The sequence below is a fragment of the Agelaius phoeniceus genome, chromosome 1 (assembly GCF_051311805.1).
Source record: "Agelaius phoeniceus isolate bAgePho1 chromosome 1, bAgePho1.hap1, whole genome shotgun sequence".
Classification (NCBI taxonomy): domain Eukaryota; kingdom Metazoa; phylum Chordata; class Aves; order Passeriformes; family Icteridae; genus Agelaius; species Agelaius phoeniceus.
Genome location: NC_135265.1, coordinates 132,353,675 through 132,373,293, shown reverse-complemented (window position 1 = coordinate 132,373,293; position 19,619 = coordinate 132,353,675). Strand labels below are relative to the sequence as shown.

Sequence of the window (19,619 nt, the reverse complement as noted above, 5' to 3'; positions counted from 1 at the left end):
CTTGATTGGGGGTCAGTAGCCACATTGATTGGGGGTCAGTCTTTTTTCCCATGTAACAAGTGACAGGACTAGTGAGCATAGCCTAAACTGTGTCAGGGGAGTTTTAAGCTGGACATTTGGAGGAATGTCACAGAAAGAGTGATTAAACATTAGAATGGACTGCCCAGGAAGTGGTGGAATCACCGTCCCCGGAGGTGTTTAAGGAAAGACTGGACGTGGCACTTTGTGCCAGGGTCTAGTTGATGTGATGTTTGGTCAGAGATTGTACTCAAAGATCTCAGATCTTTTCCAGCCTAATTGATTTTGTGATTCTGTGAAACAAAATCCTTGCTCACCCACTTGTTCCTCTTAATTTGAAAACAAATATGTACTCAATGTTGGCAGTCACACAGTGCTTGGGGGATGCATTGTCAGTGTTAGGCAAAGCATGATGCTCTGCCATGATCCTGCAGTGAGCGAGGTTGACAGCAGTCATTGACCGAAAGCTAAAAAATATATAAATATTGTGAAAATAATAGATCAAAATATTAAAAAACATATTAAGAAACATGAAAAAGATACAAGTTCTGTGAGCTGAACTAGATTTGACTAAGGAAGCATTAGATGCAAAGGAACCTTTTGAATGTAGTGGTTATATCTGCCGAGTTGTACATGTGCTCGAAACTACAAAAGAACAAATTCAAGATACAAGCATAAGAATTCAGTTTGTGTATTAATTACTTGTTCTTTCCTCCAAACTGCAATATTTCGAGGACCTGACTTTCCTAAGTGCTGCATGAGCACCAGAAGTGCCTGCTTAGACAGTGCCATGCACAATGGCACCTAAAATCCTAATGTCTTGTTATTGAGCCTTAATTTCAAAATTTTGCCTGTCTGTTGTTTTTGCCCTGTTCAAAATTAGATTAGTTTTTACTAATTTTTTGTTTTACTAGTTGTTACTAATTGTGGAGATAGTTCTCTAGAACTGTTGTAGGAGTGTTGTAATCTCTTGATTAAAGGGGAGCATGTGAGCGTTTCTTCTTACAAAGCAATATTTGGCTTGGCTGTAGAGCAGACTTCCTGTGTAGAAATGGAATAACTGCTTGTATCTTCATCTATCTGTAATGTATCTCTCTATTTTAGCCTGTGAAAATTCTTAAGATTTAAGTTAAGGTGACAAAAGCTGGCCTTGATTTTGTTCTGGTTAATTTTTTGCAGGGATGAAAGCTTTTATTAGAAGTCTTTCTCATGCTTACCTGTCAGTTCTGAAAATCACTTTCCAGTCCTGTCTGTTGTTCCTTCTGTTTGATTATTGTTTTTAATAAAATCTCAAGCCCTTATTTCCTCAAACAAGCTCCACAAAGCCTGCCATATGCATGAGAGTTCTTACATCCCTTCTTTCCTTTTAAATTTTGTCTAATTCCCTTATACATATCCACTCTACATTGAATAGCATCAATCTATTGTCCCTTACCATTAGTTTTACTTTACTCCAACTTCTGTCTTTAAGATGAAGGCTGTGCAGATAAACTTGGATCAAAGCCACCACAGCTTTAGACATTCATACAAAGCCTTTGTCTTACCTGATCTTGTTTCTTGGTGTTTAAAATACATATAATTCTTTTGAACAGCAAAACAATAAGATGCTGAATCAGATAAGAACAGATTGCAAATCTGGGCTGGGGAAGAACAACCTGTCATTGACCCCTGTTGGGAGACATCTGTTAGCAAAAGCTCATATAAATCTGTATTTGTTTTACAACACGATTTTGCAAATGCCTGTGTGTCTTTAATGCTGATTTGAGAAAGGAAGCAACTTATAATATCTTGATATAATTGCAGAAACTCATCATGCACATGGGATTCTTTTATCTATTCCTGTTATATTGTATAAAACTTTCTTGTTTTAAGGTTGAAAACTTTGCCTTGTCATTTCTTCCTTTCTTCCCAATTGTGGGAAGATGAAGATGAAGGGTGGCAGTACATCTAAGAGGTAGCAGCTGCAGGGGTGAAATATTTTGCCTAAAGAAGCACTTTGTGGGTAGAAATGTACAAAACAATTACAATCTTGAAGCTCTACAGTTCTTTCTGTTCTGTCTCGACAGGAAATATTATCTGTCAAAAACTGCATTGCAGTAATCTTTCACTTTTTTGTTACCAAATGTCTGCAGTAATCTCAAAGTAGTGAAATAAATGTAAATTCTTTCTTCAGCTGACCCCAAGTCACTTACATTTTCACTGTGATGGCAATAGTGAAGTTTTAGCTCAGATTTGTAATCTCTTAAATGCCAATTATTCAATTAAGTCAGTATTTTTGCTAAAATCTTTGAAGAATGCTTTGGTCTTTTTTGTTTCGGTTTTACAGTACAAGAGAAAATTGTATGTGAGCTTGAGAAAAATGTTCACCTTGTTAGCCTGTAAAGAATGTTAGCCTTTTTTAAAAAATGGTAATCTGGGTACCTTGGTCTTACAAGAGACTTGATTTCTGATATTGAGATAGAGAGAATGGACCAATGGTGGGAGGTTTGCTTTTAAGCTATCTATCTATCTGTCTATCTATCTATCTATCTATCTGTCTATCTACCTACCTACCTATTTTTTTTTTTATTTAATGAGGAATATTCAGATGCCTGGCTCATTTGGATTCTTTCCTTTTTTTCTGTACTGGTATTAATTATAGTAACATTTTATCAGACTCTTTAGGTCTAACTAACATAGGCCTCTTCTATGAATTTTCTCCACAGTGGATGGGAGAAAAACGTAGAAATCCCTTTGGTGCTGTTGCTGCCAAGAGAGACTTGATAGAAGTGTCTAATGAATAGACATGTAGTTTAAAATACATCTCTAAGAATTTATGTATTTTGGCAAAGTGTTTTATTGTACTACACACTGCAGTCAGAGGTATGCAAAAGACTTGTGATCTTACAACCTAAGAGAATAATAATGCTGTTTTAAAAAAGAAAATATATCAGTCAAATTTATCTCAATTCTCTATCTAAGATAAATTTTAAATTGATGATCATTATGTTATAGTAAGAGGAGGTTAATCTCAGGTCACCTATCATAGACATTCCTTGCATCATAGGAGTTATAAACAACAGATTTGCCCAAACCTGATTTCTGACCCCACAGACTCATCATCTTGTCCAACTGAGAATTGTTGTCACCCTTTTAAAGCCTGTTTTAGTACTGATATAAGTAAACAGTTCTGGGTTTAAATCTGTTGTTGTCTATGTGTTTGGGCTTTCTTCTTTCTTTCTTTTTCTCAAGTTGCTGGTTAAAGTGACTGATCTTTTACTTAAATGTAGTGAAATTACATTTCCTATTTGAATATACTGTATGAAAGGGAATGAGACCACTCTTCTGTCCTCCCTGAATTTTTCTAGCTTTCATCTGCTACATGTACATTGATACACCGTGCCTTTAATTTTTTGTGAGGTTTTTTTTTCCCAGAGGAGGCACTTGACTATGAATTTACTTAAAGCAAGTGAGTCCAAAGGAATTTTATGTTTCAAGTAGCCCCACAAAAAGGGGCTTATATAATATTATGCATGTGCCAATAGTAATTTGAGAAAGAAATGTTCTTTCTGGAGGTCTGATATGATCTGAGCCAATAGTCTCCATTGGGAAAGCATCCACTATTTTATCTGTAAAATTTGCTGACCAGAACTTAAATTTGATTTGTCTTAAATGGTTTCCCCTTCTACTCTGCACACGTTTTGAGATTAGTGTTTCTGATTCTGTTTGTTTATACTGTTTTGAATCACAAGGCTGATCTAGTTCTCTCTCTGGTCATGTTCTCCTGTACAAAACACAAGTCCTCTTTTGTGGCAGACTATGGAACACTTCTTGGAGTTTCAGTTTAATGAAAATCTTTATTGTTTTGGAAGCAGAAAGAATTGTAAGCTACTAATTTCTTTGGGATTGACCATATGATCAATCTTTAAGAATGATTCTGTATATTACTGCAGTGGGCTATTAATATTTTCTCCTATGACAGCTAGGTAAGGCAGACAAGTGCAATACTAATCTCAGGTAATCTGTTCAGTGCTGTTGAAAAATACACAGAGCAGACAATTTCTGCCTCAGCAATGCATTGTGAGATACTCAAGAAGGAAAACCAAGTCAACTTGGTTTTAATTGTTCAGTTTGGTTGTCTTGAAATAGCCATTGAGTTAGGAATCTCTAGAGGGTTTTCAGTCGAAGAAAGTCTCAGGAATAGGTGTGGAAAATTCTATGCAGGCTCTGGGTTACTGCCCTTGTGCATTTTACCTGCAGCAGCTGCAGAGTTTTCCACCCCAGCTACCCAAGTGGCCTTTGGTCAGCCATTCTCACCCAGTGGCAGTGAAAAAGCAGAGCTGTCTGCTGCTCAGAGCACAGGGACTTCTGCAGTGCAGCCTTCCCTTGAGTAGTACATCTTCATTTTCTCTTTGGCAGTAACCTTCCAGTACTAATGCTCATTATTAATTTCTGCAAACAAAGCAAAATTGCTATTTATGGATTGGTTCTCAGCTGCTAGTCAGATGGACAAGGTTCTGGTGTAAGTGAATGTCAGTTTGAAGGGCAGAATGATTGTAGCTGGGATCTAGATGTACTTCAAAATCCAAATCCAAATCTGTATCCCACTGGTAAAATACCCAGGCTGGTAAAATACACAAACATTCATTTTAATATACATTGCTCCAGCAGGTAGAGTCTGTGATTCATGCTTCATTTTGGACTTAGGTCTTACAGCTGAGGAGAAATCTTGCAGAAAGAGTGGTAGTGAGCAGGAATGTCTTTGTGGCTTCAGAGAGTAACTGAATGAGGGCAGATGGTGCTTCTCTCCAGCAACCAATGCCACCCAAGTCAGCAGATATATTTTGTTTGCAGTGTTCTCTGGTGTACTCTACAGTTGTTAGAAGACCTGTCATAGCCAAATGCAATGTATCCAATACAGATGGATTGTACTGGGCTCTTTGGTAGTTGTACAGAGACTGTTCAAGCAAAGCTGGCAATGAAAGAAGCTTATAAGAAATATTGAGAGAGACTTTAATAGGGCATCTTGTGATAGAACAAGGGGTAATGGTTTTAAACTAAAAGAGTAGAGTTTCACTAGAAATAAAGGAAACATTTTTTATACTGAGGGTGAAGGAACTCTAGCACAGGTTGTCCAGAGAGGTGGTAGATGCCCCATTTCTGGGGACAGTCAAGGTCAGGTTGGGTTGGGCTCTGAGCAGCCTGATCTAGTTGAAGCTGACCCTGCTTGTTGCAGGGGGCTTGGACTGACCTTGAACATGTCTTTCAACCCAAACCATTCTATCACTGTGTAGTGACTTTCTGAAAATCCAGAGCAAGAGCAGTTGAGCAGTTGAAGACAGGAATGGGAGCATAGCAAAGTTCCTTTGAAGAATCTTAAATAAAAATAACTGTTGGAAGCTTATCAGTATGTGAACTCTAAATTAAAAAAAAAAAAACAAAAACAGATGCATACTGGATAAATAAAAATTAGTTAATGTTACCTCCCAAAATGATCAAAAAGAAACATGCTGTCTTACATTGCCTGTCCCTACAGACAAGTGACATAGGAAGGATGAAAGTCAGCTATTTTCCCTGGAAAACATTTTCAGCTGTGATGTAATAACAACTGGGCTGTTTGCTGCAAGCATCACTGCAACTGTGGGTAACTGTCTGTGTAAACTCAACTGCTCTTCTGAAAGCAAAACGTAGCTGCTGTAAAAAAGGCCTTAATCTACGAATTAAATAGGATGGTAAACTTGAGAAATGTAGGCTTCTTGCTGACCTTGCTTGCTCTCCAGGTGTTTATATTTAAGTACTTTGTGCTCAACAGGTATGACTTGTTGGTAAAGGTGGGTTAAGGGGTGTAGGGTTACTGTTGCCATCAGATCTGTTTCAGGGAATAACTGGGAAGTTGTCATAGAGGAGCAGAACCAAAACATAAGTGTAGTCACACGTGGTGAAATCATCATCCTATTTTCACCAATTGCCTCTGCTTGCAAGCTGATGTATGTGCTGTGTATTTTCGATAAAATCAAAACCAAGTGTACATGATCCTCCAGTACCGGTTCCATTTTAACTTGGAATTGCTTTTAATTAATCAAGAGACTGACATTTGCAACATCTGGATTTACTGAAGGATGCGGAGGCTGCATTTTTAACTCACACTAGTAACAGTCAGAGTCCCAAATGTTTGATAGTTGCTTTTTTCATGCTGTGGATGAAGCCCTCTGAATTTGATGTAGTTATGATTGAGCAATTGTGAGGGTTTGAAAACCAACATTTATAGCTAAATCAAAGTAGACTGCTCCAAGTGCTTTGTTTCTTCAAGCTTTTCTCTCCTCAATGGTTGGTCTTATGACTAGAAACAGTTTAAGGCCACATTCCCAAAGTTGTGCTTGCAGAAGGCTATTTTGGAGGAATAACCAAAGCCAGAGATGTCTTAATTCTCTGAGCTCTCTGCTAATTTTGGTAGAACTGTATATAAATATCAATTTAAAGAGTGTCAAAGTAGTTTCACTTTTTGTTGTGTACCAGGCATAACTTGTCCAGCAAAGCCAGGAGGAGTTTGTGGCTGTCACCTGGAGTAGCAGAAGGATAGGAAGAGCAGTGGGGGTATGGAAGTGAAGCTGTGGGCTCTCTGGACTCTGTTTGGCTGAAGTCCCTGTGTGCTTCCTGAGCTCAGGTGCAGTCACTTACCTGAGCCCGGTGTGTTCTTGTCAGTGCTGATGGGTTGGTTTTCTCAGAGGCAGGTACTTTGGAGTTTGGGAGCTGGCACCTGTGTGTTCACTTTGCCTTATGCAATCTGAACTGTGCAGAAGTATTTAAGATCTAGGGAAAAACTCCTGTCTGTTTTGTTTCCTCCCATAATTTCTTGACATAATCTAATCTCTGAGTATTATTGTTCAGGTGCAGTATCAGAATCAAATGTAAAGTCAGGGAGATGTCTTAACATTTGTAGAGAAGGTTGATCACATTTTGTCACTGTCCTCTCTATATAATTAGTGTGTTTACTCTATGGTATGTTTTGGGAGTTGCTTGGGCTTTTTGTTGGTGGTTTGTTGTTTGTTTGTTTTTTCTTTTTTCACTTTGATAGCCAGTTGACATTTTGTAATGTGACCATTTGCTTCAGTGCAGCAAGCTTTTGGTTGTCTGCTCTTGGTAGTGTCAGAAGAAAGGGGCTGAGTGGTTATGCTAATGTCTTTTCTGTGGCAGCTGAAGCACTTGGAGGTGTCACTTCTGGGTGCCTCCTTTTCCAGCTGTTGGTTCTTTTTGTCTGTAGTTGTAAGGCATGTTTCTGTTAGCGTGTCTGTGCAGTGAGTAGCACGGGGTACCCTGATAGCAGGGCTGTGTTGAACATTGCTCAAAATAAAATTTTTTAAAAAAATTAAAAATAAATTAATAGTGGTATATGTCTGTTGTCCTAGTTGGCTTTTTCATCCTGCAATAGCAAAATGGTTTGATAATTTTTGTCTTTTAAATGGTAGTAAAAAATAATTAGAAGTTAAATACAGAGTCAGATCTGCCATATGCATAGTAAGTGTAGTGCTTGATGATCAAATGTGTGCTGCACTGGAGAGTAGCTTTGATGAAAAAGTGGTGCTGGAGCTTTCTTCCACATCAGAAAAAGGTCTGGTTTTGCTAATTTATTTCTCAAAATTGGCCAAAACCCAGATTTCTCTCAAGCTCTTTAAGTAAAGTGTATTTATCTTGCTAGCAGTCTGTTACATTCAAGCTTTTTAAGATTTTTTTTCTCTTTCTTTTTTTTTTTTTTTCACATTTCATTGCATTCTGCAGTTGGATGGTGGCCCCAATTGTACATTGCCACTGAACTGTAGCCACTTGTTTCTAATGCTGATATGTTGGAATACAGGGTGATATTTGAGTACCTGTATTATTCTCTAGTGAACATGATGAAATCATAAATTACATACTTCATAATATATCTCATAGAAATTAATATATATTTTTTGCCCTTAATATAAGTAAAGAAATATGTGCATCATAAAGATAATTTTTCTGTCAGTTGTAATGAGAAATCCCTGATCCTTCACTTTTTTTGTATAGTTGCATTTACAAATTTTTGTTGTTTTGGAAGGGGAAGATTCAGTGGGTGTATCCTACAATAAGGAGGGGAAAGAATAAAATAAAAGTTCTTAACAAATCTAGCAATAGATTTGACCAGACTTCTCAGCTTCACAAAACCATTTTATTGCTTTTTACTGTAGCAGTATGAGGAACTTACCTTTTCTTGTGACTAGAGAAAGACTGTATGAAAAAAACATGACAAATGAAATACTCAACAATTGCAGTTATTTTAATCTAGAAATTTTGTTTATTAATATTCTTAGATATCTTATATTCAGCATTGCTGAATGATTATTGACATAATTTGCAATTAATATGCTACTTATAGTTTGTACACTGGGACTGTAGATGTATGAAGTAAAGGTGCTAAAATGGTTGGATACTTTTGAAAATGTTGGTATTGCCCTTTTTTGGTCTTTTTCTTTAAGGTGTTTCATGTACGTAACTTTTGTCTGAATCCACTGACTTAAAATGAAATATTTTGTTCCATATGCAAAGCAAAAAGTGCTTTGTAGATGTGTGGTTGTAGAGGCATATTATTCTTGTCATATATGAAAATGTTAAGAATTTAACTTAGAAGTTTCTAATTGTGGGGTGGTATATAATATATATGTAGCTGCAAACATCTGGTGCAATTTTTGTTAAAATTCAGTAGAAAAGTTGGTCTGTTGCACTCCTGTTACACATTACATAATTAGTAACAAAGGTTGCTTAATTTGGTGATTCATTTTGGCAAATGTCCTGACCGTTAGTAGTGTAATCTGTAGTTGTCTTTAAAACTGAGATTTAATTGTGGGAAGGAGAAACTCCAAGTATTTAGATTTTCTGGCCAAAATCTAGAGCACACACGTGTTCTGTAGGACTGAGCAGCCTTCTGCTGGAACGCTGCTTGGAGGCACATTGGGAAGTACCTGCAAGTGCCAGATGCATGGCAGTGGGATTCCTTTTGGCTTTCACAGGAGTGGCAGACCAGCCTGTGTCAGTAACAGCCCTGTACTGGCTGCTGCTAACAGAACTTGGTTTGCTCCTGTTACAATGTCTGTCCATCAATTTTAGCAGCTCTTGCTATCCAGAGGTGTGGATGGATCATTTGCTCATGGCTCATACCTTCTGTCATAGGCTTCCTCCTGGTAGGGAGATAGGTTTCATCATTTGGCTGGATGCAGTCTGCTAGTTTTTCAATAAAAACTCAGAAGAAAAATATTTAACATCTGATTTGTAGGAATGATTTAACTTAATACAGGATGGAAGATGTCTTGTTGAACATGTTTTCAAAAAGAAACTTAGTTTAGAATTTTGGTTAAGCATAAGTACTGAAGAGGTTGTGAGAGAAGATTTCTGTGGTTATGCTGCTTCCTTAAAAGGGGAGCCCTTTTCACCTGTAGGAAACGCTGACACAAAAATATGCAATTCTGAAGAGTTTGTGTCTCGATAGTTTAGGAATTTTGTGAAATGGTACAAGATACCTGTCTGGCTTTTTACACTAGGGCAATAGTGGATTTGAATGAAGTTGCACATAAAAATACCAGATAATTGTAGCCCTGTTCTTGTATGTATTGATTTATTTGTCCAAAATCATTCCCTTCTCCTCCCCTCAGTTGTCTTTCAACATTATCAGTTGGCTTTAGCTATACGTTTTGGCATTTAATGTAATATGAACAACACTGTATTTTGGTGTCATTGTTTCCTAACTGCCTTCCATTCATTAAGTATTTCTCTTCAATTCTCATTTAAAAATCCCACTGAATTCCTATCTTTTGCCTCTGAAAAGATAATGTACTCCCTTGTGAGAACTATATTTTCCATGCTTATTAAGAAGAATAATATCAGCTGTTGTGTGGCTGAGGCATTGTTCAGTGCTTGTGGGGTTTTTTTGTTATTCTTAACTTAATTTTTGTCTGGACCACACCACTTAGAGAAGTAGCTGGCTGATCATTTCTGTGGTTTTGCTGATACAGAATTTGGATACAGTATGCTGGATACAGTATCCAGCACATGGATTATGGTGTGATTCTTCAGGATTATTGCCATCCATTTCAGCAGCAGTTATGGAATAAGAATATATCAAGGTAGCCTGTTACTATTCTGAGGCTTGGAGGTGAAGAGAGAGGGAAGAGTGGCTCCTTTTGCTGCTTCCTTTCTATGTTAAGCTGTAGTACTTCTGCCATACTGACTGTAAGTAGGGTATGAACTTCTGCCAACTGTGGCTGCAGTGTCTCTTGGAATGTTTGGATTTTCTCAGTCTTAATCTTTACAGAGTTCATAAAACTTTTCACTTCCTATTATGTCTGCATAAGTCAGTATCACTACTAGAGCCTATATGGTCATAGGTCACGCATTTCAGTATGTATCTTCAGTTGCAGAAAATCAAAATAGTTCTTCTGAAGTTGATAAAAGTAAAACAGCTCAGGTGTTTCCTTCAGTATTTTAGACTTTTTGGTCCAAGTAATAACATTATCCAAAACCTTATATCCTTGTTGTGTTGTACTCTTCTTTACCTTAGTTTTATGATTCAAAAGGCTAATTTTAAGGGCTTTGTGATGTAAATGATAGTTACAACTGCGTGTGTTCCCCAGCCCAAGATTTTCTAACTGATTAAATGTTCCCAGATGAGGAATTATGACAATTCTGAAAAAGCAGTCTTTGAGGAATGTCTGCTTTTCTGCTTCACTCTTCAAGATCATAAAGCTTGTATTTCCCCCACCTCCCATTCACCCCTCCTCCTTATCTTTATAAGTGATGGAAGAACTCTATGACTTTATTTTTAGGCAGAAATCTCCGCCTCGTTTTGCAAGTTCACCTAGCCTCCCAGTCATCCTACTCCACAGCTGTCACAACAAACTTTTTTCCAGTGCTATTAAACGTATCAGACATCACTCTGCAGCATGTTAGTTTGTTACCCTGGGGCTTTTCAGTCTATTCTCATGTCATCAAAACCACTGTGTGATTTCAAGATTTCCTCCAGTCCCTGAAGGAAAATCAAATGGTGGTTAGGAAACTGATAGATACTCTGCAGATATAGCAGATGTCTAGCAATTAAGTGGTTAATAGCCTCAATTTATTGTTTTCATTCCTCATTTCCCATAACCATGACTTCTGTGAATTCTCTGTATCCTTTTGTCTGTATTTTCAACTGGGATTTTGGGAAAACCTTGCCACACTGGAGAAGAAGCACTGCTCTAGCTTTGTTTATCCTATTTTTATGCCCTCTGCTCCACTTTCTGTTATCTGATTGCTGTAGACAGTAATCAATCAGATAGTAATCAATCTCTCATCTGAGTCTTTTTTCCTCTTCCTTTTATTCTTTTCCATCTGTAACATAAGTAATTTATATTGTAATGTTTTTAATGGTGGAAATGCCAGTTAGCCTGATTAAAGTTTGGATGTGCCCTTCTTTTATATAAGGGCACCATTGAAAGATTAAAATCTCAATGAGCTTGCACTTTAGCATCAGCAGTTAGGTACAGACAAGTTGGCCACACAATAAGTGGAAGTATCCTTAAAGTAACTACTAATAAATGTATCTTCTGACACCCTCTGCGCTACCTGCATTGTATTGTTTTGTACATTTCATTCTTTCATACTAATTTGAGCTGGAAAAGACTTATTTTCTGCCTTCAGATTATCTTTTTCTTCTACATATTTAGAACCTTTCTTCCTTGATTTTTTTAAACCCTTTCAGCTTGTGTCTCTGGTCTCCTTTCATTTTCCAAATTACACATTTAGTTTGAAGGATATCTTTTGAGCTCTAGTCCAAAGTGCCTTTTTAAGCAGGGTCAGCTGAAGCCAGTTGTCCAGGCCCTAGACAACCATGACATTCCATTCCTAGACAGGTTTGGAATATGTCCCTGTATTGACACTTCACAACCTCTCTGGGCAACCTCTTCCAGTGTTTGACTACCCTCACTTAAAAAAAAAAAAGGCAAAAAACAAAGGTGCCTTCGGTGGAATTTCATATATTTCATTTTGTTTCCATTGACTCTTGCTCTGTTGGTGGGCACCACTGGAAAGAGCCTGGCGCTGCCTTCTTTGTTCCCTCCCATCAGGTATTTCTATCCACTGATTAATCCCTCCCTCTCCTTCTGGAGAAGAAAATAATATTTTCTTCTCTAGACTGTACAGTTAAAGCTTTCTCAGCCTTTCCTAATAGGGATACTGGATACTCCAGTCCCTTAATCATCTCTGTGGCCCTTTGTTGCACTCTTCAGCATGTCCACATCTCTCTCATCATTTCTCATGCTGGGAAGCCCAGGAATGAAGAAATAATCCAGGTCTGGCTTCTCTAATGCTGACTAGAGGGAAAGATCACATCCCTCTGCCTGCTGGCAACACTCCTGATGTGCAGCCCATCAGGCTGCTGGGCTTTGCCAACATGAGGTTTTCCTGACTCATTCTCTGCCAACTCCTTTCCAGCTGGGTATCCCCAGCCTGTCTTAGTGAATGGGGGTTAGTCTTCCCCAGGTGCAGGACTTGTTGAATTTATAAGGTTCCTGCCTGCCTGCCTCTTCACACAACCATCTACACAGCCACTCCTCCCATCTTCCCATCATTGGAAGCCACACTCTGTCAAAGCATCCAGATTATTAATGGAGATTTATAAGAGTTCTGGACCAGGTATGGACTTTTAGGGATCACCACTAGCTACCATCTGCCAGCTAGATGTCACTCAGAATCCTCTGAGCTTGGTTGTTCAGTTGATTTTTAATCCACCTCACTGCTCATCCAGCCTATACTTCATCAGCTTCCCTGAGACTTTTATGGAGACTCTCAACTGCCTTACTAATGTAAAAGGGAAACAAATCCACTGCTCTGTTCTCATCTACCAAGCCAGCAATTCTGTCCTAGATGGGCATCACTTTCATTATGCAATTTCCCCTTTGTAAATCCATGCTAACTATTCTGAGTGACCTTCTTGTCCTTCATATGTGTGGAAGTAATTTTCAGGATTTTTCTCCTGTCCGCTTGCCAGAGCTTGATGTGAGGCTGACTGGTCTGTAGTTCTTATTGTAGCTCATTTTATTTCTTGCCCTTCTCAAAGATAGGAGCGAGGTAACAAGAGTGGCCTCACAATGATATCAGCTCTCAATATTTGTGGGTGCAACCCATGAGGCCCCATGGATTTATATATGTACAGTTTGTTTAAGTGCTACTTAACTTGGTCTTCCTCACTCCAGACTTTCCCTTTTAAATGTTCTGCTAGTATTTTGCAGGGAAAAATCTCTCTTCCTGTGAACTATATTCAGAGCATTCCCTTCTTTCTGTATGGATCCAGGTACTGCTATGGCTGGATGCTCTCTTTCTGCTTCATGGACAATAAAACACATTGAACAATTTTGATTGCCCTGTTATTTTTTATTAATTCGGCTTGCATTGTGAGGTTCATTTGCTGAGTCTTAACTAGTTAGATGTGGAAAAATAAGTAATCTCCTTTGCTAGATGATTCACTGGGGTGATAAAGTTGCAGAGACTGGGAAAACAGATGTGTGATTCTTTCCCTGGACTAGCAGTGGAATGATTCTCTATTGCAGTCTGAGTATGATGTTATTTTACCCAGCAGGGAAATATTTCAGATAGCTGCTTTTGAACAGATTATGCTGGAGTATTCAAGGAAAGCACAATAAATTACATTCCTTTTTTTTTTGTTCTTGACCAGGGTTTGAATTGAGTTATGTTCCTCTTACAATGCATTGGAGGCAGTGAAATGCTGTGCAACACAGAAGTGTTACATCCACAAAAGTTGTGAAAACATATCTGTTCTCAGTGTTGAGTGGGAAATTCCTGGAAGAAGTATATCTCCTAAATGCAGGTCCTCTGGGGCAGTCTTTGTGCTGCTGGTTTTGAATGAGGCTAGGAAGAATAAAGAAAACATTTCTTATTTGAGGGAAATGTGATAACTGCAGTCGCATCTGTCCATTGGAAAAAAATGCATGAAGTTGGTAGCTGGGGGCTCTTTGAGGTGGCCAGTGCTATTTAGATAATCCCTCTGTGTCTTCTGTGTAACAGCTAAGTGTGTCTGCTTTTTCTGGTAGATTTGGCAAACTCTTAAACAAACAGACCCCCAGACATTAAGTTTTTGAAACTAAGTCTACAGAATTGTGTTACTTCAGTCAGCACTTACCCATTTTTTATGCTGGCTTCTTTATGCATGATGAACTTCACAAAAATCAGGGAACAAGCATGGTCATCCTGAGAAAATGACTGATGTCTCTAGAGGAGGATGTCTAAGAGCATGTAATTAACTGGCTAAGGGAAAGTACATGAAGAAAGTGCAGAGCATAGCAATAAAAATACACCAATACTCTCTGTGTAGTATAACCACAAATAAACAGTAACTCAGACTATAAAAGGCATTTTGCAGTTCTCAGGCAGTGTCCTGACATAACCCAAGTCTTCTGCTCCTGATTGTGTAAGACCTTTGCCCTGTCTGTCTCAGAGAAATCTCTGTGATAGATTTATTGTTCACAGATGAAATCAATAATGATTTTTTGTAATTTTGCAAAAAATGATGCTTCACTGTGAATAACTTATTACTTCCTTGATCTCAAGCTTTGGGGACATTTGAATAGTTAAGGAGAATACCTTAGTATTCCTCTATTGCTAAAGTTAATGTTTAAATTGCTGTTTATGAAAAGACCCATAAAGGTCTATGGAAGGCTGGCAGTTTGTGTTGGTTGTCATATGATCTAGGCTTGGTGACTCCAAAATGATTGCGTGAGTGGTTTTTTTGTGGGCATTGGGGTGTTTTAGTTTATTTGTTTATGAATTCTGGTGGTTTATTGATCCTGGAAATGTGGTTAGTATTTTGACTCTTTCTGTGTTTTATTTCTGCATTGCACAGCCAGTGTTTCAGATGGCATCTTATGGGTGCATGCCTGATGGATTATCCCCCCTTTTTGGGAGCTGATCAGAAGCTCTCATAAATGCTTGGGTTGCCCCTTCCCACAGACAGCACAGGGAGACAGGGCATGGGGGTTTTGGTCAGTTCATCACTAAGATTTTCTTCTGCTGCTCTGGGAGAGGAGTCTGTCCCCTGTGGGGCCGTGGGGTCCCTCCCACAGGAGACAGCTCTCTGTGAACTGATCCAGTGTGGGTGCACTCCATGAGCAGCAGCCAAACCACACCTGCTGCACCGTGAGTCCCTCCCACAGGCACACAGTCCTCCCAAAACTGCTGTGGTGTGGGTCTCTTTCCATGGGGTGCAGTCCTCCATGAACAGGCTGCTCCAGCCTGGAGCAGGGGCCTGCTCTCTCCACCAGATCACCCATGGATCACAGCCTTCTCCAGGCATCCCCCCGCTTCGGCATGGGCACCTCCCCAGGGGCTGTGGGTGGATCTGCATCCCCCATGGATCCTCACAGGGGCTGTGGGTGGATCTGTGCATCTCCCATGGATCCCCAGGGGCTGTGGGTGGATCTCTGCATCCCCCATGGATCCTCACAGGCTGTGGGTGGATCTGTGCATCCCCCATGGATCCCCAGGGGCTGTGGGTGGATCTCTGCATCCCCCATGGATCCTCACAGGCTGTGGGTGGATCTCTGCATCCCCTGTGGATCCCCATGGGCTGTGGGTGGATCTCTGCATCCCACAGGGGTCCCCAGGGGCTGTGGGTGGATCTCTGCATCCCCCATGGATCCCCAGGGGCTGTGGGTGGATCTGCATCCCCCATGGATCCCCACAGGCTGTGGGTGGATCTCTGCATCCCCCATGGATCCCCAGGGGCTGTGGGTGGATCTCTGCATCCCCCATGGGTCCCCAGGGGCTGTGGGTGGATCTGCATCCCCTGTGGGTCCCCATGGGCTGTGGGTGGAACTCTGCATCCCCCATGGATCCCCAGGGGCTGTGGGTGGATCTCTGCATCCCCCATGGATCCCCACGGGCTGTGGGTGGATCTCTGCATCCCCCATGGATCCTCATGGGCTGCAGGGGCACAGCTGCTTCACCTTGGTCCTCACCATGGCCTGCAGTGGAATCGGCTCCAGTGCCTGGAGCAGCTCCTCCCCTCCTTCTCCACTGACCTTGGTGTTGCCATGTTGTTTCCCTCACATGTTCTCACCTCCTTCTCTGATTAGAAGCAAAAAACCTGTGACTTTGTTTGGGTTTTCTTCTCAAGAATGTCATCACAGAGGTGTTACCAGCCTCTCTCATTGGCCCAGTTTTGGCCAGCAGCATGTCCATCTTCAGAGCCATCAACCATTGGCTCTGCCAGACATGGTGGGAAGCTTCCAGCAGCTTCCCACAGGAGACATCTTTGTGGCCCCCCTGCTGCCAAGAACCAGGCCATGCCAAACCAATACAGGTAAAAAAAACCTCGTGGGTTCAGGTAAGAACAGTTAAGTAGATGAAAAGAAGTAAAGTGTTATAATAATAATGATGATGATAATAAAAAAATTAAAAAGCCCAAGAAAAACAAGTGATGCACAATCCAATTGCTTACCACCTGCTGACCAATGCCCAGCCTTTCCCTGAGAAGTGATCAGGCCCTTCCAGTCAACTCCCCCAGTTTGTGTACTCCACTTGGTAAGGAATATCCCTTTGGTCAGTGTAGGTCAGTTGCCCTGGCTGTGCTCCCTCCCAGCTTCTTGTGCAGCTTCTCATTCACAGAGCATGAGACACTGGAAAGTCCTTGATTTAGAGTAAGCACTACTTAGCAACAACCAAAACATCAGTGTGTTATCAATGTTATTCTCATGCTGAATCCAAACCAGAGCACTGGATCACTTACTAAGCAGAAAATGATCTCTATCCTAGCTAAAACCAGGTCACTGGAGGCATCGGATCTAAAGCTTAAATCTTTTTAGTACAATAGAAAGTACTTTTCTGATTATGAAGATGGAGATCAGGAAGAACTTTTATTCATGAATGGTATAAGAAAAGTTTTTGTCTGGATGTTTTGTGTAAAGACATTTGATTTGACACTTCTGAAAAGTCCTGCTCCTAACAGAAAGGAGATGCAAAACTCCTTCGGCATGGGAGCAGCCCTGGGTTTTGATGCTTTGAAGAATGTGTTTATTTAAAGAGATGCAGCATTCCTAGGATATTTCTAAAGACCACAAAGTTTGTGTCCAGTGGTCTAAATATCTTTTTCATTTGCTTTCAATAACTCTGTCTTCAAGTTGAGTTTACTTTTCTGCTAGTTCTGATCAAAGCATTTTCATGATAAACTAATTTCTTTTCATTTCATTTCTGTCTGCCAATCCAAATAACTAAAAGTATTGCTGATAGGTGTATGGTTTTTTTAACTTTCTTTTTTTTTAAATTTTTCCTCTCCTACAGGCCATCTGTGGAAAAGAAGAAAGAGAAAAAATGAAGCACTTATTCTTAATATTTCTCATTAATTTATTACACCAGTATGCTGGGAAATCTTTGAGAAGAGATGGAAGTTCCCTGAAGTCATTTGAAGACATTAAAAATGAGATAGCTGGCTATACTGATATTGCTAAGGCTATTATTGATCTTGCTGTTCATGGAAAGGCTCAGAACAGATCCTATGAAAGATTAGCAGTTTTTGCTGACACCATAGGACCTAGACTCAGTGGTTCAAAAAACTTAGAGGCAGCCATCAAATATATGTTCAGTGCCCTGCAGAAAGATGGGCTGGAAAATGTGCATCTAGAGCCTGTGAAAGTACCACACTGGGAAAGAGGAGAAGAGTTTGCAGTGATGCTGGAACCAAGGAATCATAGCATTGCTATTTTGGGACTTGGGAACAGTATTGCAACTCCTCCAGAAGGTAACACTTCTTTTTGGAATTACATGTGACTTGCTTTTTAACATAAACTGTATTGTACCCCTGATAACTTCTCTCAGTGGTCAAACTGTGGTTTTCTTCTTGCTATAATAGTTCTGCAAAACAAGGTGCTGTTTTCCTAGGACTTTTCTATATGGCATGGTTGTGACTGGTGCAGTTTATGTTAATAGAGTCTGGTTGAACAGACTTATAACATTAGAGTTGATTCCTGGAAGAAAGAACTTTCCATTAAATTTATACCCTTTTTTTTAACACTGCTGAACATCATTTGCAAAGATTCTGGTCCTCCATTGTGGTTGGTAGGAAAGAAGTTCTCCATGGGGTGTCAAGTTGACACATGATTTTTCCTTCTCTTCATATGCCCTATTTTGCCAGGCTCAGCCCTTCACTCCATTGAAAAACAAGGCAGCAGGAAAAGGAGGTGAGCTTGGAGAGTTCAAGCCCCTCACTAAACATAGCAGTTGGTATCTGTGTCCCTTCCTTCCCCTTCCCCTTCCCCTTCCCTTCCCCTTCCCTTCCCATCTCCTGTCATGCTCAGCTTGTAAGTTACTGTTCACATTGTTTACATGCTCACTTTGTCCTTTTCCTGTCACTGAACTGTGTGCTGCCTTTTAGATGATCATGTGTGATATGTTACTCAGGAGCAAGAATAACCATTAGCTGCACTTAACAAGATTCTGGTCTTTTAAACCCCAAAATATTAGATTGCCTACAAACAAAATGATTTATAAGATTCTCTATTTGTACTTATTGATGTGAGGCTTTGAGGATTGTTATTTAAAGGCCAGATGAGAACCTTCTTCTGTGACTGCTCTCCATAAAAAACAGTATACTTATTCCTAGACCACTTCAAAAGCATTTGTATTCCTTTATAAGAAAATAAATTTAGTTTAGGAAATAAAAGGTAACATGATACTCATAATTGTTTTTATGAATTGTAAATGTTTGTGATAGAGAGCTTTCTGTTTGAAATGAAACAACACATAAAACTGTTAGGTTTAGAAAAAAATCTATAGCTTGTCAAAATACAACAAATAAAACTGGGTAATTTAAGATATGCTTGGAATGAGTTATACTTGGTTTGCAAAACTGCTGCTGTGAATTTTATCTGAGATGGTTCTGTTATATTGAGGTAAACACATGCCTAAAATGCAAAGCAACTGGAACCATTGCTATCCGTTTGTCCCATTATATGTGCAAGGTTTAGTGCTTTGATAGGAGAAAATTTAGAGGAAATTTTAAGCCTACAACTTATTTTGTATTCTTTCCAGTCTTATTCCAAGCTTCCTAAAAAGTAAGCTAAAATTAAAAGGTCTTTTTTGGTGTTTAGCAAGTGTTGCTAAACCTGAAAAGAGAACCTGCAATTTAATTTTGGCAAACATCTTCACATCCTGAAAAGTCTGTTTTTCACTTCTCTTTCTTACTTGTGTAGTTATTTGCACTTGCCTGGTTTTACTCCTAGGTTTGCCTTTTTTTTTAGTGATATACTGAATTAACATGTTAAAAATACTCAGGCTAATTATGTCCTTCTCTTTCATCTGTAAAGATCCTGTATCATGAAAGATATGATTGTATTATCCAGTGCTGGTTCAAAACCCCCACATTATTCTTTCTCACAATTTCACTTTCCTCTGAGATCTGCCATGTTTCTGAAGAATTATTTGTGTTGGTACTGGAAGACTTTATGGCAATGAGATCTCTCACAAAAGACTGGGTCATTTCTCACACTTCATGGAATAATTTTGATTAAATTACTTACCTTCTGACTCTCCTACCATTTGTGCCTGTTCTGATTTCTGCTGGTCTC

The 19,619-nt window shown here is 39.5% G+C and overlaps 1 protein-coding gene across 1 annotated transcript in view; it reads left to right on the top strand.

The window, feature by feature from the left end:
* Positions 1-19,619, top strand: part of CPQ (carboxypeptidase Q) — a 145,562-nt gene that overhangs the window by 916 nt on the left and 125,027 nt on the right. The window contains exon 2 of the mRNA XM_054644625.2: positions 17,338-17,794. Coding sequence (XP_054500600.1) covers positions 17,368-17,794 — 427 coding nt within the window. The 5' untranslated portion in view covers positions 17,338-17,367. The remainder of the gene's footprint in view (positions 1-17,337; positions 17,795-19,619) is intronic.